This window comes from Vulpes vulpes, chromosome 5, assembly GCF_048418805.1.
Source record: "Vulpes vulpes isolate BD-2025 chromosome 5, VulVul3, whole genome shotgun sequence".
Classification (NCBI taxonomy): domain Eukaryota; kingdom Metazoa; phylum Chordata; class Mammalia; order Carnivora; family Canidae; genus Vulpes; species Vulpes vulpes.
In genome coordinates this window covers 68,036,145-68,056,245 of record NC_132784.1, presented here as the reverse complement: position 1 = coordinate 68,056,245, position 20,101 = coordinate 68,036,145, and the positions used below count along the sequence as shown (strand labels likewise).

At 54.1% G+C, this 20,101-nt stretch overlaps 1 protein-coding gene across 1 annotated transcript; it reads left to right on the top strand.

The window, feature by feature from the left end:
* The first annotated feature begins 14,415 nt into the window (after positions 1–14,415).
* Positions 14,416–19,684, top strand: FGF19 (fibroblast growth factor 19). The gene is made up of 3 exons (XM_026003936.2): positions 14,416–14,807; positions 15,174–15,277; positions 18,163–19,684. The coding sequence occupies exons 1-3, from the start codon at positions 14,567–14,569 to the stop codon at positions 18,475–18,477; spliced, it is 660 nt and encodes a 219-aa protein (XP_025859721.1). The 5' UTR covers positions 14,416–14,566; the 3' UTR covers positions 18,478–19,684.
* Positions 19,685–20,101: the final 417 nt, after the last annotated feature.

Sequence of the window (20,101 nt, the reverse complement as noted above, 5' to 3'; positions counted from 1 at the left end):
GAGAGCATCAACACGAAAGCGGGAATTACCCACCGTGTCACCTTGCAGAGGTGAGCGCTGGGCTCTCTGGAGTCCCTGACGCTGGTCTTCGCCCCTTCCATCCTGGAAAACTCCATACATGCTGAAGAGTGGGTGAGAGACACAGCTCAGCTTCACAGGTGGTTTCAAAGCCAAGACACACAGAACCAACAGCCAGGCAAGAGGCAGACCGCTTGGTGCCCAGAGTCCCCCCTCCTGCCCTCCGACTCCAGCCTGGGCTCCCCCGTCCTTGACTTTTCTAAGTAGCTCTCTGAAAAGCAAGAAGAGTAGGGTCAGTCTGTGCCCACAGAGTAAAACCAAAAGGCCTCCCTGTAAATGCTTACGTGCACAGAGGACTTGCAGAAAGGAGACAAGAGGATACGCCTCGATCTGCCAGCAAGGGGACCCCCAGCCCTTGAGAATGAGGGACACTTTTGCATCTCATACCGTCCCCCCACCCCTCTCTCATTTGGTCACGGCACCAGGGGTGTTTGTCATGCAATCAGAATAGGCTCATGCCCAGGTGTTGTTCTGAAGCCTGGTTTTACTGAGTGAATGTCTGCAAACAGCCTTGCTGCTCCCTGGCACAGCTGCCCATGGTTTGGGAGCCAAACTATCCCCAGGGACAGTTTGAACATTGAGTTGGGTTTCAATTTTTTTTTTAAGACTTAATTTATTCATTCATGAGATACACACAGAGGCAGAGATACAGGCAGAGGGAGAAGCAAGTCTCCCTGTAGGCAACCCAATGCAGGACTCAATCCCAGGACCCCAGGATTGGGACCTGAGCCGAAGGCATATGCTCAACCGCTGAGCCACCTGGGAATCCCAAGGTAGGTTTCAATTTTTCACTATGATAAGCAGGAGAATGACAAAGTCGGTCGTGTGTACATTTTTTCATGCTTATGTGATCATTCCCTCACTTCCAGCCAGGTTTGAAAAAAAAAAAAAGTTATAAAGCTAGTGCAAGGTCCTTGGAGTTTGGGAAGGAGGAAAAAAAAGGCAAAAGGAGAAGCTTAGCAGAGCACCCTGCGAGCCCCGTCTCTGCAGCCTGGGGACCACCCCCCAGCCCCCCAGCGCCCTCCCCTGTGTGCCGGGTCCATGCTTGCACTGAACTGGAAACCCCCCTGCCCCCCCTCCCCACTTCTGCATTGAGGCTCCACATTTTGGGTCTCATGGTCTTCCCCTGACTTTTCAGAATCTAGGCACAGAAGGGTTCTGGAAAACAGGGCGATCATCTTACCACCTTCCTCCCCATTAGACAGGCCAGGGGTGCATCATCTCCAACGGCGTGCCCGAGCCGTGCTGATGACCCCTTGCTTCTCCCCCGCACCTGCTTGCCCTTCTCCACCACAGGTGGGAGAGCTGAAGCGGGAGCACACACAGCAAAGGTGGTCTCCCCACCACTCCTCCTGAGGAACCACCTGGACCTTGGCAAAGTTTCTCTTTCTTGGCCTCATTCCCCACCCTGCCCCTGACTTGATTTATGCAGAAAATATTTACTGAGAAGCTATGATGAGCCGAGCATGGCGTTAGGTACTGGAGAATGCAGTGGTATTCGGGGTGGGCCAAGTCCCTGTCCCCTGGGTCACATGCAGAGGGGTAGCACGCTAAACAAATAAACACACAAATAAGTTGCCTTGTGTTGGGGCCAGAAGTGAGGTATTCTGGTGTCGGTTCTCTCCCCCACCCCACCCCACTGCTTGAACCCCGAGTAGTGGAGGCAGGATTATCTTGCACCACCTTGCTGCCCACAGCAGCCTCGTGCCGGGGTCTCTGACCCCCAGAGACCCAAAGGTGATGAACAAAACCTCCTAGTGCCTCTGTGTCTTTCCAGCCCACCCTTCCTGGAATCGTCTGCGTCACCAAGGATGTCACGAAGCCCTTAGGGAGGGAAATGACTCACTTCCAGTGCTCCGTGTTGGGAAAGAACGTGCACCTACTGTGTGCCAAGCACAGTCCGGGGTGTTCCTGGCAACCACTTCAATTGCTCTTTGGAGCAGCCCTGTTTTGCAGTAGAGGAAACCGAGGCTCGGAGTCCAGAGAGCATCACAAAGCAGGTCAATGTCAGACCCAGGAGCACACAGAGTCAGCCTGCCCCTGAACCGCAAAGGGCTCCCCCTCCTCCTCTTGCAAGGACCACAGGTGGCAGCCCCCAATTTGTTCCCTGCCCATTAACAACCCCGACCTCTGAACCATACTGGGCGTCAAGGAATTAGAGCAGAGATATGCCACCTTTTGGGAGCTGACACCCCTAGTCTTATTTAATTCCACCCTGCCTCCCTCTGTCCCTCCAAGTGTCAGCTGGCAAACATCTGTCCTGTAAATCAAAGCGCTCACAGACTCGCTGGGTTTGACGGTTCTCTGAGAATTTCATGGAGTCCTTTGGAGAAGGCACCATTGTGAGCTGTGAAAGCATTTGAAAAAGTTAAAAGCCTTCTGGGCTAGCACAAAGTGGCCCAGCGAGCCTGGCTCTGTGAGGGGGTCAGAGCCTCGGGCGGCCGGGCCGGTGGGTGGGCACCGACTCCGCACCAGAGGGCAGCTGCTCCGTCCTGCTCCGGGAACTCGGCGAAGGTTCTGGGTGGAGAAGCCGGAGTGGAAGGTCATTGTGCAGGACTCTGGGGATTTGTTTGGGAGGAAGGTGACACTTGGGGACCTGTAAGGCAGTGCTGTCTTCGTACCTTTGACCACTGGAGCCGCACGGACGTCCCTGTATGTGGTCACTCATCGTTGATGTGGCATTTCAGTGACAGATTGGAGTCACCCAACCATGCCTCAGGCATCCTTTGTCTGCTGGCCCCGGGTGGAGGTCTAAACAATATCGTTGACTGATTTAATAACTTCTGTGTTGTGAGGACAAGAGGGATTCATTTCCAGTGTAGAAAATGTATGGAAAAGCAGGGAAATGCAAAAATAAGAAATAAAATAGGTGAATTCTCTCACTTTTTTTTTTTAAGATTTTATTTATTTGTTCATGAGAGATACACAGAGAGGCAGACACAGACAGAGGGTGAAGCAGGCTCCCTGCGGGGAGCCTGGTGCAGAACTCGATCCCAGGACCCTGGGATCACACCCTGAGCTGAAGGCTCAATTTTTTTTTAAGACTTAATTTATTCATTCATGAGATACACACAGAGGCAAACATACAGGCAGAGGGAGAAGCAAGTCTCCCTGTAGGCAACCCAATGCAGGACTCAATCCCAGGACCCCAGGATTGGGACCTGAGCCGAAGGCATATGCTCAACCACTGAATCACCCAGGCTCCCCTCTCTCACTTTTTAATAAAGTACTTCTGGGGCATGTTTTTGCATTTTCTTTCTTTTCTTTTTTCTTTTCTTGTTTTTACACAATCAAATTTTACTGTATATTTGTTTGGTGCCCTGTTTTTTTCACTTAGCCTTATGCGGTGACAATTTGAGGTGGCAGCACAAGTGCTTGGGTGACCCTCCCTCGTTTGACCTGTTCCTTGTCATTGAACATTTGCCTTTTTCAGTCGGTTTTAGACTCATGGATTCTCTCCCTAGGCTTTTCCTGTAATGGGGAGCCAAGGCCCAGAATCCAAACACGGGGTTTTTCTTGATGGGAATGTGCTAATGACGCGCCGGTGGCGTTCCAAGGTCGAGGTTGGAGGGGTTTGGGGAGGGCACTCTGCAACCCTGCCAGGCTGCTGGGAAACCAGGCCCCATGGTGCCTGGAGGGGTGCCTTAGAGAACCAACAGTTGGGAAGCATCCCTGGCCGCTCTGCTGGGATGACCATCTGAGGCCAGGTCAGGGGCGTCTGGGTCAGCTGGTTCTCCCCAGGCTGCTTCTGCCCGGAGGACTCCCACCAGCACCCACTACACAAAAGTGTGTTCCCCTGTCTCTGCGGGAGGACTCCCTGGGGCCAGCCTCCTGCACCCCATCTCTGGGCAAAGAAAGAGCTGTCTCTGTTGGGTGCTGAGTGATGGAGGCCGCAATGTGTGTCCCCCGGTAGGTGTGTCCACCTGGATCCCGTGGATGTGACTTTATTTGGAAAAGGGGTCTTTGCACGTGTAGTTAAGTGAAAGGTCTCAAGATGAGATCATCCTGGATTATCCAGGGGGCCCCTAAATCCAGGGATGAGTGTCCTTGTAAGAGCCAGGAGAGGGAGACCTGAGACAGAGACGGCAAGAGGAGAGACAGCGTGGAGGCTGAGCAGAGGCTGCAGGGGCAAGGCTGGGAGCCCCCAGAGGCTGGAGAAGCAGGAAGGATCGCCCCTGAGAGTATCTGGAGGGAACCAGCCCTGTGCACATCCTCGTGTGACATCTGGCCTCCAGAGCTAAGACAGAACTGGCTTCTGTTGTTTGAGCTGCCAGTGAGCAGCCCTCTGTTAGGGCGGCCCCAGGACACTAACCAGTGTCCAAGGGTCCTGACTTCGAATCCCAGCCTCAATGCTTGCAGGCTGTGTGGTTTTGGGCAGGAATAGCCATGCCCTCTCACGGTGGGTGTGAAGACTCGGGGTCACATAAAGCCTGGCACATAGTAGGTGCCTGGGAAATGGCCACTGCTGTCCTCGCAGATGCTGACAGTTGGTGGGCTGGGGTCATTTCAAGCCACAGAGCACAGAATGCCTGGTCCCCACCCCTTGAACAAGTCCTGTGTCACCTGGTGGGAGGCAAGGGGCACAGGTGGTCTCTCGGGTGTTCAGGGGCTGCCTGAGGTGCCCCAGCTGTGGCTCTCCACACCAGAGAGGGGCAAGGAAGCCGGAGCTGGCCACATTTCACCAGGGACGTCACATAAACACATTCCAGGTCATTGGTCCCGAGTATAAGAAAGATGGATACTGTGACTCCGACTGTCTTGTGTGGAAGCTTCTAGAAGAAACCCTTAAAGCAAATAAAATTATGGGAATCAGACACTGATGATGGGAGAGTAATCTCTACCCACGAGAGGCCAGGTTTTCTACACTGGTGACATGTCCCCATCATTGCCGGGCCAGCATGTCTGAAGGGCACACCTCCCCGCCGACCTCCCGTTACCAACATCCTCAGGGAAGCAGGCCGGCCTGGCTAGCTGACTGCAATCATCTGAGGGTAGAACAGAAATCGAGTTCGTTTGTGCCCTAGCCATTGACCTCTGAGAGTGAGCCCACGGCTTTGCCTGCAGATCGAGGTGAAGCTACCCTCCTGAGCCATGGAGTGGCTACTGCTAGGGTCAGTTGCTAGAATTCCTGTCAAAGGGCCACTGAGCACATGGTGAGGCTGGCACTGAGCTGCATGCAGTGACGAGAGGCCTGTGCATGGTGGACACGATGCCTGACCACCTTCCAGGCCAGGCTTGGCCTCAGAGGAGCCAGCCCCTCCCCAGGGCTGATTCCTGGAGCTCTACTGGTGAGGACCAGCTGGCTGCCTGTCCCCAGACCTCAGTGTCTGTGTCTATAGGATGGGGCTGGGGAGATGCAGCATACAGCCTAGGTCAGGCCTCTGTACACGTGCTCCCTCCTATAGACAGTGGGGAAACACAGGGGGTCGGGGGGAGGAGTATCACCTGAGAGCTGATGGGTCACCCCGGGATGGAAGGCAGGGCTGTAACAACCCAGTGGGGACCTAGAGGTAAGGCGAGAGAATGGAGGCCACCCTGGTGGCCTGGTGTCCTGACCTGCCCTGAACAGGGCTTTGGGAAAAGGTCCCTCATCACAGCTTAAGCATGAGAGGTCTGGGCTGGGGCTAAGGACCCTGCCCTACAGAGGTGCCCTGCGCCGTGTCCAGCCCCTGCTGGCCAGGCCCACCTTGGGCCTTGGGGGGCCTTGGGCACTTTCCCAGCCTCTCCCTTCTCAGGCAGGCGGCCCTCTGCAGAGTCTCGTCCCATTTCCTAGATTGGGAAGCCGGGTCGGGTGCTGGTCCCAAGGCACACAGCAGGAGCCTTTAGAAGGAATCTCCAACCCCCTCAGTCTGTGGTATGTGCGGCCAGAAACTCTAGCCGGAACTGAGCCCCGAGCATCTGTCTAAATGCCTCAAAACAGAAATACCTCTGGTCTCTGCTGACCTGCTGGAAAGGCAGGGCTGGAAGCGCCAAAGGCTGAAGCCAACACTTTCCTGTCCTCCTTCCTTAACCCATGTGAATGGTGCAGTTAGTTACCTGCCCAGCCTGTGCGGGGCCCGAGGGGCAAGGGCAATGACCAGGACCTCCACACCCCGCACCGCGGAGCTTACGGACCCCGGGCAGAGGGAAACCATAAACGGCCTGTGAACGTCGCTCTATGACAATCATAGTAACTGCTGCCAGGGAACAGGGTCCTTTCTGAGCTTTCATTTACTCGTCTGTGCAATGGGGATGGGACCCTCAGAAAGGCCGCGGGAGAACCACAGGTCACACACGCACACATATCATAGGCACACACATCCACACACACACACTCAGGCACATGCTCAAACTCACGCACATGCTTATGAGGGTCCACTGGCATGCACATGCACGCATGCACACTCATGGGTGCACACACATGCACACACACAAGGTCTGGCCCAGAGCAGGCACATTCAGCCAAGTGGTGACCATCATCGGTAACAAAACTGCAGAATGTTCTGGCACATTGGGCTGCAGCTGGACTACTCTCTTTGTTCCCAAAAGGGCTGTTCCCTGTGAACCAGGGCTGTTCCGTTAGGTCCTATACAAGGGCAGCCACTTCAAATACGGTGCTGAGTTCCCAACGCAGAATAAGACCAACTACTGACTTTATACAGATCATTTCCCATTAAGAAAAAGAAGGCATTACTTATAACCCAAAGGCAACTACCAACTGACAAAAGACTGAGTCACTATCTACTCACACAGAGTAGGATGGGGGGCGGGGAGTGTTCCCGAGGGAATGACAAGACTTTGGGGTCATTCTCCAGGGGAATAACTGCCTTGGAAAATATGTCCTCTGCCTGTGACATCAAGGATGCAACATGACTCCCATTTATCTAGGAGACACGCCCCAAAAGACCCAAAATAGCCAGACTTCTTCTCCACACCCTACTTGGTGCTGCCGCTGTGGGTGGGCCGCGCAGCCTCCCAAGCCTTGGTTTCCTGCTCTGGAAAATGGGATGGATGACAGTGACCACATGCATTCACGGCACTCTTGTGGAGCTTCCCCAGGACGGAGGCTGGGGACCCCGACTGTGGACTGCAAACCACAATGCCTGCCACTAGCCATAAGCCACAAACCGGTACCAGGCAGTTGTCAATACTCGGACGTGTGACTCCACAACGCAAGGACACCCATGTAACCATGATTCGAGCATCCAGCCCGGGAAACTTAACCACACAGGTGTTAACTGGCCAATAACAGCTCATATTCAATATCCCCAAGGGTCTCAGTGATGGCCTTTGTAGCAATTTACTTCCTTGTTATTGTTTTAAAAATTGAGATGAAATTCACATAACCTAGTGTTAACTATTTTTTAATCTATTAAAGATTTTTTAAATTTTATTTTTTATTTTTTAAAAAGGATTTATTTATCTGAGAGAGAGAGCGCGAGCACATGGGGGCAGGGAGGGGCAGAGGAAGAGGGAGAGAAAGAATCTCAAGCAGACTCTGCACTGAGTGTGGAGTCCAACACAGGCTTGATCTCATGATCTGAGCCAAAATCAAAAGCCACCCAGGGACACCCCCTTTTTTGGTTTTTAAATAATCTCTACACCCAGTGTGGGGTTTGAACTCACAACCCAACCCTGAGATCAAAAATCGCTCTCCACCTACTGAACCAGCCATGTGCCCCCAGTGTCAGCCATTCTAAAGCATAAAATTCAACGTGGCATTTAATACCTTCATAGCCACCCTAAAAAGACAGTTCTTACCTGTGAACCGGTTGGTCAGTCCCCAGGCATCCCTCCCCAGCGACCTGGAAATGGCCAGTCTGCTCAAGCCAGTGTTTTTATTTTTATTTATTTTTAAATATTTTATTTATCTATTCATGAGAGACACACAGAGAGAGAGAGAAGCAGAGACACAGGCAGAGGGAGAGGCAGGCTCCATGCAGGGAGCCCGATGTGGGACTCAACCCCGGGACTCCAGGATCACACCCTGAGTCAGGCAGATGCTCAACCACAGAGCCACCCAGGCGTCCCAGCAGGTGTTTTAAATAAGGAACCATCAGCATGTAGGGTTTTGTCTTGTCTTTTCTTTTCTTTTCTTTTCTTTTCTTTTCTTTTCTTTTCTTTTCTTTCTTTCTTTCTTTCTTTCTTTCTTTCTTTCTTTCTTTCTTTCTTTTTTTTTTTAAGACTTAATAACAAATCAAACGTTGTGCTGGACTCTGTGATGTTCTGGGAGGGAAGGGGATATTGCTGTAATAGAATGTGTTCTGGGCCCTTTTCTGCTGCCCACAAGGCTGAATGTCATTCCCCCTCTCTGATTCTTATTTTTGTTCATTTGCTAATTTGGGGTTTCTAAGAAATCACCTTCCAGGTCCTGCGCAACCCTAGAATGAGTAAAATGACCTGGAGTCCCTAGTTCACTGCCCCGTGATTTGCCTCCGGGAGTATCTGTCCTGCCTGCCCATTTCCGCCCAGGCCTGGAGGGCAGCGGGGAAAGTGGGAGGTGTGCTGTCCCCAGCGTGGGGTGGGGAGTCTCACCCAGCTCCTTACCTGTCAGCTCCTTACTGCCAGCCTGGCTTCGTTGCCTTGGTGTCTCGTCTGCCAAATGGGTCAACGGCTGGCACCTGATGCTGCTGCAGGAAGTCTATGGGACATGACTGAGCTGGGCAGACCCTTCTCCAGAGGTGAGGTCTTAGATGTGAGTGACGCAGGAGGACTGGCCCTGGTCTAGGGTGAAAGTCGCTGCCCTCCCTCTGCCAGCACTGGCAGGGTGCTCTCTCCCATGGACTCCTCTCCAAGAGGAAAACCCGAGACACTTCCGGACGGCTGCAAACTGAGCAGACACATTCGCCACCTCCACGGAAACACGTTTGGGGAGGAGGCAGATGGCAGGGCAATAACCGAATGGAGAAACACCTGCCAGCTGTGTGAGGAGCAGAGCCCACGGAGCCCCAGCAGCACCCCAACGGGTTGCTATCTGGCTGTCCTGCTGGCCAGGGGCCACCACATCAGGAGTGCTTCCGCTCAGTGACTCCAGGACCTTCTAGGATCAATATTTTAATGTGATGGCTTTTAGAGACATCACTGTTAGCACAGTTCATGTTTTCTCATTAAGCTACCTTTTTTTTCTTTAACGGGGTGACATTTGCCATGTTCTTGCATTCTTAAATATTGATACACTGATAGGTCCAAATATTTTCCATTGGAACACATGTCTGCTTTGATGAACAGAATTCATGGGCAGAAATCAGCTTTACAGCCATGTTGTGAGGAGTTCCTCTGTCCCAGGAATGACTGCCAGCTCCTGTATCACGTATGATAAAGTAAGGCACAACCTCACCTACACCCTGCCCAGTGGGGGTGGGGTGGGGAGGTGGACGGGGGTGAGGGGCTGGGCCAGTGAGTGGGCCTCAGGTGGGGTGGGAGTCTGAACTGGCAGCAAAAGAAGCTTCCAATCCCAGCTCCTGTGCCCCTTGGTTGGCTGTGACTTAAACATAGTGTCGGACTCACCTGAAGAAGCCTGGAGGAAGTTGTACCTCCCTTAGTGTGGATAGACAAGGGTCGTTTCCCAAATTCCAGGAGCAAACGGCTACATCTCACCTTAATCCAGTGTTTGTACCTGGACTGGGACTTACCTGGGAAGAGAGACCACAGAGCCTGGTAATCCCCCTTCTGAAAATGGATAGGTGTGAGATGTGTCTCCAGGATTTCCTCCCCTACGTGATGTGGGAGAGGAGACTGGAAACAACTTAAATGTCCAGCTCTGGGGAACAGACCAGACCCTCACAGTAGCCCACTCAGATCTGCTGGGATCCAAGGGGGCTATAAAAGGGGTTTAATGTCCTGGGAGATGTTCACGTAAGTGGGAGAAAGGAAAATACAATTCAAATGCTGTGGGTGTTTTTTTTTTTTTTTAAAGATACATATGTATTTTTTAAAAGTCTGAGGAAGAAATTTACCCAAATAGAAACAGTAGCTCATAATGCAGTCATAATATTCCAGGGTTTAAACTTGCCCCCATTGCAATTTTCTGTAGTTTCCAAATTTTCAACCACAAACAAGTACCACTTTTGCAATGAAAACGTTCAAACTCAAGGTGCCTGGGTAGCTCAGTGAGTGAGTGTTTGCCTTAGGCTCATGATCCCGGGGCCCTGGGATCGAGTTCCACATAGGGTTCCCCGTAGGGAGCCTGCTTCTCCCTCTGCCTATGTCTCTGCCTCTCTCTGTGTGTGTCTTGTGAATAAATAAATAAAATCTTTTAAAAAAGAAAGAAAGAAAATGTTCAAACTCCACTTCATTGAGTCACAACTTAAAATGCACCCTAATTTTAAGGGCATCATTCAATGAGTTTTGACAAATGTCATTGCCTATTACTCATCACCTCAATTGAGAAAAAGGACATTCCCATCACCCCAGAAAGCTTCCTCTGGCTCCTTTCTGGTAATCCCCACGCCTATCTCCTGCCTCAGGCAACTACTGATGAGCTTTTTGTCACTATAGACCAGATTTGTCTTTTTCTAGGGTTGCCGTTATTTTAAAATGCAAAGATAGCGAGAGTAGCCTTTGAATAAATAACAATAGCTACCCCTTATGTTATGCACCCACGTATGCCAGGCGGTCTCTATATGAGTATTTATCTCTCCATTGATGGAGGTATCTTTGCTAATTCTCACATTAGCTCATTTGGAGGTTAAAAGCAATCCTTTTGCTATTTTACAAATAAAGAGGCTCAGAGAAGTCTTCCTTTTTCCCCTCTGATATGGCCTCTGCCCATTTCTGGGCTAGTGGGGTGCCGTGTCTTTTATTTTTAGAATAATGATCCTAGTAGGGGAAAAATGGGTTTTGATGACACCGAATGCTTTGGGGGAAATGATGCATGTTCTAGCAGATTCTAGCAAACGTATTGGACTGATTCAGTGTCCCTGAGTTCCATTCTTGGTTCTGCCAGGAACCAGTGGCTTCCCTTAACCCAAGTATTCATAGTCCTTTCTGTCACAGGCCTGTTTTGGCACTTCTTACTTTTTGATGAAGATTTTTACCACCACCGAGAAGTTTCTGTAATTACAAGGAACTGCTCAACTGTGGGGCGGGGGCAGGGGATTTGGGATGGGCGTGAGGAGGTGCTTATGTACTTAAGAAGGCATGTTTGACATTGTAACGTAAATTTCTAGCCATAAAGTGAAAAGAAAAACAACTATTTTCATAATGCAAAGACTGGAAGCGAACCGGAACAAGATTTTCTTAGCTGTTGGGATGTGCGTTTAGAAACAATGAAAATCTTTCATTTGCCACCATCAAGAACAATTCAGACAAGCTTGGGTTGAGAGAGGGTGGCCCCAGGATAAGGGTTTAGGGCAGTTCAAAAGATCCCAGCTGGGGGCACCTGGGTGGCTCAGTCGGTTATGCGTCTGCCTCAGGTCATGATCCTGGGGTCCTGGGATTGAGCCCCATGTCTGGCTCCCTGCTCAGCGAGGAGTCTGCTTCTTCCCCTCCTTGTACTCTCTCTCTCAAATGAAAAAATAAAATCTTAAAAAAACAGTACAAAACACAAAAGATCCCAGCTAACATCCAACCCAGAAGGAAGCTGCCAAGCAAGGCACTTCTGGTCACCATTGCCTGAGAGCCCTTGGGCCCTGGGTGGGCTGAGCGGGGCAGCGAGGGTGACCTGGACTCTTGCTCCAATTGCCCTCCACTCAGTGAATGAAATCTCATTTCATGACCCCCGGGGCGGGTCACCGGGTTCAGTCACCACCAGAAAAATCCAGATCATCCCATCCCAGCATACTGGTGGCTGCAGGGCTGGGAGCCTTATAGGGTTCCTCGTCCTCCTGAGCAGCTCTCACCTAGAGGGCTAACCGCAGCGCCCCCTGCTGGCCAGGACCGCCTTTCCCCGGCTCCTCCTGTCTTCCTCTAAGGAGCACACCAGGGGGACCAGCCGACCTGCCCAGGGCCCCTAGCTCAGCCCAGCCGGGAGCAAACACTTGCTGCCTGTCTGGACAACTCTGCACACCTTAGTTTCCTGATAGCATGAATTAATCACCCAAACTTTCAGAGCCCCCTGTGATTATGTAATGCTAGTACCCCATCAACTCTTAGTGGATGGCCGTCACTCTTCATGAACCGTATCTGGTACCTTAGGTCCACTCTCCCATGTGACCCCAGGACAAGGCTCAAAGCAAGCATGAGGAGACAACAGGCCCAGCAGGTCCATGACCTGCCCAGGGAGAGCCCAGGCGAGGATTTGTGGTGGAGAGAATCCAATCCTAAAGCCCGAGCCCCTGCCTGGAGGCCACAGCGCCTCTCAGAGAGGAGGCATGGCCTGGATTTACAAGCTTGATGGCCTGGGTTCCAATTCCAGGTCCACTGCTTGAAGGCTGAGTGCCACTTTTCTGGGGCCCTCCTCTCCTAGCTATTCAAAGAGGTGGGGATAGAATACTATGGAGGTTCTTATAGGGGTTAAAGCCGAGGACACCCGTAATGTGTTTAGAACAGGGCCTGGGCATAGGAAGCTGCTGCCTTTACCACCTTCCTGAGCTCCGAGATCACAGTGGGCACTGTCCTTCCACTGTGTCCATGGGAAGGGCAGCAAAAGAGCAAGGGTGGGGCCAGAGGCTGGTGTTCCCTGCCCCCAGACCGATTCTGGGTGCGGCCCCCATTGCAGCCTCTGCCATCCTCCTCAGTGCCCCACATTTATCCAGGATCTTTAAAACGAAAGCTGCAGGGGAGGGTAATTAAGTTTAATAGGAGCCGCTGTCGATTTAAAGCCACAGGGGGGAAGTAATTAGATTTAACAGAAGCCGTGGCTTTCTGAACCAAGACACGCAGCGTGGGGGTCCTGGTCTATAAAGCCTTTGAGATGATGTCTTTTTGTAAAGCCTTTCCTGGTGACATTTTCTGCACGCTCCGTCATTAACGCCAGTCACTGACTGGGTATGAACATGGCCTTTACTCATTGAAATTCATTAGGTCTGGCCCTGATTTCTCTCCCCGCTCTCCACTGCTTGCCCGCCCATTGCCTTTGCGCTGAGACAGCATGGCTTTCCCCCAAAACTGGCCTGCTGGGGCTCCACACCCAGGATTTGGGGGTCGGGGTGAGGTCTGGAGAAGAAATGAGAAAGAATCAGTGTTGAGCCCAAGGTCCCCAGGAGGACCCTACCCGGCCAGCCAGGGCATTCTCTGGATGCTTTTTCCCTTTTCTGAGCATCCTTGGAGAAAGCCTGGTTTGCAGGTGCCACTTCACCAAGTAGCCCCAGTCTCCGGCCTGGTGCCTACCCCCAGCTCAGCAGCGCCCCTCACTGCTGCTCTGTCCCTCCCCGACCTCTCCTCCCCCAATCCCCCCAAGACACGGGGCGGGGCGTGGGGGGGCGTCCTGGCCCCGGGAGGACTCGGAGACCCGAGGACCAGACCAACGACAAAGGCACCCCAAACATGAGCCTCCCCGCGCCGCGCCGCGCCGCGCCGCGCCTGGCCCGGCCCGAGCTGGCAAGTCCGAGAGTCCCGGTCCGCCGCGGCCAAGCCGGCCCTGCGCCCGCGCGCGGCGCCTTCAGGACCCCCGCCCCGCCGGGCTCCAGCTCCGGGGCCGCGGGCCCTGCCGGAGAGGCCGAAGCCGGGGCCGAAGCGCCATCTAGCGCTCGCCGCGCGCCACTTCCCCATTGTTCGTCCCGGGACTGGAGCCCGGCCCCCCGTCGGGGGGCAATTTACTGGGGTAAAGGGGCGGGAGGGGGGCCGGGATCGCGAGACATAAGACCAGGACGACGTGAGCTAGTCCGAGCGGCAGGGGGAAATTCTAATGGACGGCTTTACATCTGGAGATATGACGGCTGGGACCGTCGTGGGAGGGAGTGGATGCGGGCTTTTAAGGCAGAGCGCCCCGAAGCCGAGGCGACGCTTCTCCGGACAGGGGGCGAGGGATGCAAAGGTCGGTGCCTCAGTCTCCGGTCACGGGGAGCCTGCCCCCCGCTCCTGCTAGCGCCCCGCGGGGAGCGCATTCCCGGGGGGAGCCGGAGGCGAGGGGGCGGGGACGGGCTGTCTCCTTTATTGCTTTATAAAATCAAACTCTCCCAGCAGAGGGAGACCCGGCCCCCGGCCCCCAGCCCCCGGCCCCACCACTGCGCGGCGGGGAGGGGCCCCCGAACCCTCCGGTGTAACGGGGCCTCCTCCTCCCCCAGATCCGGGAGGCCTGGGCGGGGTCACCCGGGCGGGGTCCGGGGAGGGGCTGGGGCAGGAGGCGGGGTGTGAGTGGGTGTGTGCGGGGGGCGGAGGGCTGATGCAATCCCGATAAGAAATGCTCGGGTGTCGCGGGCACCCACCCGCCGGGCGGGTAAGACGCGCTATATAAGGCCGCTGGCCTCGAGCCTCCGCGCCGTCGGAGCAGGAGCGCTGAGCGCCCGGGCGCCCGGAGCGCACCGCCGGCCCGAGGGACGCACCCCGCCTCGGCACGCACGGCCCTGCTGCCGCCCGGCCTCCCGCACCGTCGCCGCCAGAACCGCGTCCCGAGCCCGAGAGAGGTGCCATGCGGCGCGCGCAGAGCCGGTGCGCGGTGGCCCGCGCCCTGGTCCTAGCCGGCCTCTGGCTGGCCGCAGCCGCGCGCCCCCTAGCCTTCTCCGACGCGGGGCCGCACGTGCACTACGGCTGGGGGGAGCCCATCCGCCTGCGGCACCTGTACACCGCCGGCCCCCACGGCCTCTCCAGCTGCTTCCTGCGCATCCGCGCCGACGGCGGGGTGGACTGCGCGCGGGGCCAGAGCGCGCACAGTGAGTGCCCACTCGCCCCGGTGCCCCTTCCCTTCACCTCCTTCGGGAACCCCACGTTGGCACCTCCGCGTCTGCTCCCTGCCCGGGGCTCCTGACAGCGCGGGGAGCTGAGGGCGGGGGGCGCCCGCACGTGGACCCATCGCACCCACGCGTTAGTCTTCGCTTGTCCCCTTGGGTTCCCGCGGACCCCCGACTCCCGGGAACCCCAGATCTTGGCACCTGGGCGTCCCATTCCCTCCCCAGGGTCCCAGAATGCATGAGGGGGGTGGGGGTGGGGGAGGGCACGGGCCTGTGCACGCACCGCATCCACGTGCCGTGGGCCCCGCGGGTCCCGGCTGCAGCCTTCTTTCTGCTTCCCGACCCCAGGTCTGATGGAGATGAGGGCAGTCGCTCTGCGGACCGTGGCCATCAAGGGCGTGCACAGCGTCCGGTACCTCTGCATGGGCGCCGACGGCAGGATGCAAGGGCTGGTAGGTGTCTCCGCCGGGGGACCTCCGCCTGCCCCCGGGCGGGGCCCCGCAGGGGAGGGGGCGCGCTGGATCGAGCCCGGGCTTTCTTGGCTTTCTGCGTGGGGTCCGGCGGGGAGCTCGGGAGGGAAGACCGCAAGGGGACAGATGAAGCTGAAGGGGGTGGGGGGGTTCTACGCAAGTTTACGGCTGGTGGCCAGAGAAAGGGTGAGAGCTGCCTTTGCATTTCCTATTGAGCCGAAGGCCGGCCCAGGGGGACAGAGGAGACGCTGTCCTCGGCTTTCTTTGACAAGAAACAGTGAAACCCACCTCGGGCCATTTCAGTCTCGGCCTGCGCGTGTGTGGTCCTCGCCGCGGGTTCCCTCCCCGCGGTAGAAAAGGGAAGCATGAGAAAGTATAGTCACCACTTGGACTTTTTTTTTTTTTTTTAAACCAACCTTCCAATAAGTCAGAAAAAAATTACATTTGGGGCGGGGGGGAGGGGGTGCGTGTGAAATTTTTTTTTTCCTCTCCATTAGTTTTTATCTACTAGAAAAGCAGGGTGCTGTTTGCTGACGCGTTGGAAGAATATTCCAGGGGCTTGTTTGCCCTCGTGGAGCGCTCACCTGTGCCGCAGATGCTTTTGGGGGAGGGTGCTGGGGGGAAACGGGACGGGAAGGCCCAGGTGACCCCCGAGGTTTCGGGGCAGGAAGTGTGCGGAAGCTGGGTCTCGGTCTCCGGGAACAAAGACTGGGAGTTCAAAGGGAGCCCGCGCCCCTCCCGCGCCCCCGGGCGCACAGAGGAGGCTGTGTGAGGTCCCGGCCGGGCGCAGGGCCTCAATGCAGCCCCGCTGGGCGGAGGGCGCGGCTGCCGGAGCGGGCCGAGGGGGGCGGAGGCCGCGCCTCCGGGGATGGCCCCGCCCGCAGGAAAGATGCAGACGCCGGGCCTCCCGGCAGCGCCAGTCTTTTTGTGTGTGTGTGTCCCAGTTGTTTTGTGGCTCTGGGGCCGGTTTATTCCATTTATCCAGAGTGACTGTTTGAGGTTTTATGGCAGAGTCCTGCGTGAAAGGACCCGAACGGAGGGAAAGAAAGGAGGTGGTCAGCTCGCTGAAAGCCGACACCCAAAGCCGCTCTCCAAACCCGCAGTGGCAACTTTTGTTATCGGGACATTTACTTGGGATGGGGGGGTGGGGCGGGGTGAGGATGGACAGAGGAAATGCTGGAGGTCCAGCTGGCGCAGAGGGGTCTAACCCACCGATCTAGTCCAAACTTGGGGGGGGGGGAAGGTTGCTTCCCCCGAAATCCTGTTCTGTCTCTTGATCCCGTGGGCATGGCTTAACCAAAACGGAGGTTGTTTTGTTGTTGTTTTTTTAAAACAAATTCCACTTTCTCCAAGCAATTCGAAATCATTTCCTTTTCTGTTTAGAGAAGAGCATGGGTGCTAGTTTCTCCCAAAGAACCAGCAGAGTAAAATAGTACCACCATTTGCTTTTAATTCTCTTGTTTATTTATCAATTTGCATTTCCCATCGCTGTCTGGTGGCTCTATCCCAGTGTGGGAGCTGGGTATGTTGTTGCTTCATTAGACTTGAGCCTTATCAGTGCCTTATCAGCACAGCGCTCACCCACCTGCAGTTCAGTGACCTTTGTAGACTCGGGCACAAACGGGACTGGGTGCCTCATGGGGTTGTTTACCGCCCAGCCCTCCTGGCTCTCCGCCTTAGGCTGCCCTCTGTGTCCCCACCTTCCCCAGGGTAATGACCTTCTCCAGTTTGGTACAGGACTTGGCCCACTGGTACCTCTTTGCTACCAGTGTTCTGGGACCCCAGGAGCTGCTTTCATCCCGTAGGCTTGCATTTCCCGCCACCCCGCTGGGTGCAGGCTCTGTTCTGGGTCTGGGGGGAGGGGGCTGCCTTTATCTTGATAATCCTGGCCGGCTGCCTGGAAGGCTCTGGGCCTTGGAAAGAAGAAGGAGCCCTCACCCCTCACAAGGGGGCTGAGGTTTCCTGCAAGGACACCAGACAGAAAGGCCTCAGAACGGCCCACTGTTACTTAGGTCTAGATGGGGAATCAATGCGCTAGTCTGGCCCCTAGATCAGATTAGGAGAGCATACCCAGCATACCCAGTGTAGCGGTGTCTCCCAAAGTGTCAGTGGACCCCAGGGACATTTTCATGTCAATAGTTCTATGTTTGCTGTAAAGGGTGAGGGACAGAGGCACCCATGTTGCATCTCTGATTTGATGCATATTGCTCAGAACAAGGCTAAGTTTAAGAAGTGACATGATTTAGTGAGAGATATAAAAGATCCATGAAAAGTATATACAGATACTGAGTACACACGTGAAATACACACCTGAAGTATGTGTGTATATGAAGGCATATAAAACACCTATTAATAGGTATAAATTTATACTTACAAAGTATATATAATGTGGTATGCAACTTAAATGTTACAATTTATTACATTTCTTTTTTTTTTAAGATTTTATTTATTTATTCATGAGAGACAGAGAGAGAGAGAGGCAGAGACACAGGCAGAGGGAGAAGAAGGCTCCATACAGGGAGCCGGACATGGGACTCGATCCCCGGTCTTCAGGATCACACCTTGGGCTGCAGGCGGCGCTAAACCGCTGAGCCACCCAGGCTGCCCAATTTATTACATTTTTATATTAGTATATGCACAATGTGTTTATTAATATAATGTAATGCCTACTTTATAGAAGTACACATTTACATATATAAACACGTACGTTATGTTATGTATAACTATATACACAGATAAACACGGCTCATCATGTGGACCCAAGTGGCAACATGTAGCACAAATGCTCACCGTGCCCGTTTTCTCTGCTGCTTCTGGAGCACCAGGGGACTCCCACTGGTGCTCATGGTTGCCTGTTTTCTCCACAGCCTCAGTACTCCGCCGGAGACTGTACTTTCGAGGAGGAGATCCGTCCCGATGGCTACAACGTGTACTGGTCCAAGAAGCACCATCTCCCCATCTCTCTGAGTAGTGCCAAACAGAGGCAGCTCTACAAGGGCAGGGGCTTTTTGCCCCTGTCCCACTTCTTACCTATCTTGCCCGGGAGCCCAACAGAGCCCAGGGACCTGGAAGACCATGTGGAGTCTGACGGGTTTTCTGCATCCCTGGAAACAGACAGCATGGACCCTTTTGGGATCGCCACCAAAATTGGACTAGTGAAGAGTCCCAGTTTCCAAAAATAAGTGGGGCTGTGGCCTGACCTCCCACCCCTGCCCCCAGCCCTTAGAGGCCAGGACCCCAGACGTGTGGTGGGTTCTGGCTGTGCTTCTACAAATACAATCCTGGGCTCGTGTTCCAGTTAGCTTTAGGAAAAGACATCTAGAGCTTGTACATGTACAGAGTTTTACATCGGCTATGCCAGTTCCTAGCAGATAGACTTGTATGATCATAAAATCATAAGCCCTCCACCCTGCACCTTTGCCATTGCTGGACAGTTTGCTGTGGTGCCCTGATTCTGCTTGAATACCTCCACTGGCCGGGAACTCACTACCTTTGGGAACGTTCTCTCCAATCATTTCCAGCAGGGGCAGCCAGGAGAAAAGCAGTCATTTTAAACTCACGTATAGGTGATCAGCTTTGTGAAAACTTACCAGGACAGAACTGACGGGGCATGGGCACACCCCACCAGGCTTCAGAAACTGGGAGAACCCAGAGGAACTGGGAGAACCCAGAGCCCGGGAAAACTTTTAAGAACTCCCCACTACGGCTGGTTCTGGGATAGATCACCTTCATCGGACTACTTGGCAGTCTGCGCCCCCCCCCCCTCAACTTGACCACCAGTGCCCTGCACATAGCCAACATTTGCTGGGGCTCAGGCTGATTCCCCTAAGTGAATGGCCACCTGCTCAGAGGGACAGGACACGAGGACAGCCCCAGCAGCCCTTGCCATCACAATGCAGGTTTCCACAGGATCCCATCTCTGGACGTGTGGGTTTCACATGATTGCCCCTCAGGACAGAACCTTCCTGGTCTCGGCGATGCTGTGGCTCTGGCGTGCTCCTTCCTTTCTTAAGCACCAAGGATTCCAAGCAGAGTGGAGCAGATGTGGCTTCTGGGGCTCCTTCCCCTTTCCCAGCCCTTGGCTGGGCACCACGTCTTCCTATGCAGCAGAACTTGGCAGCCTCCCACCTTGGGTAGACCTGCACATCTCGTTCAAAAGCCAGGAAAGGTTGGATTCGCAAGCCCGGAATCTTGCCAGTAACTTGCGGAAGCAGCGGGGAGAGAGCCCCTTCCCCCAGCACTTAGTTCAACAACGTGGTATTTATGAGTAATTTATTTTGTTTGATATGTACATCTCTCTATTTTCTTACTTTATTTATACTCCCAAGTTGTATTTATGATGTACGTGAGTTTTTTGTTTTCTACATTAAAGCACAATTTGTACCAAAAGTTGCATTTCATTATCCAATTGGATGCCCTGGAGGGAGAGTGGGAAGGGGAGGGAAGGGAAACAGATCTTGGCGCTGAGCTCAGAGGAGAGGCTTTGGGTGTTTGCTGTGTTTAAAGCTACACTTTCTGCCAAAGCTCACAGTCATTGCAACCACCCTCTAAGCTGAGGCTCTGGTGGGTCGAATAGTAGATTCGGTTTACCCAGTGGTGGAAGCTGTGTGGACCTGGGTGCAGGCTTCCTTCTACTACCTCTACTAGGACTCCGCATGGTTACCTCAGCCACAGCATAGGGGTGTGTCAGGTGTAGGAACCAAACCCCAGTTAGTAGTGTCACCTTCTGCATATTGACACTTGGGGCCACGTAGCTCTTTGCTGGGGTCAGGTGTTCCTGAGTGAGCTAGGATGATCAACAGTGAC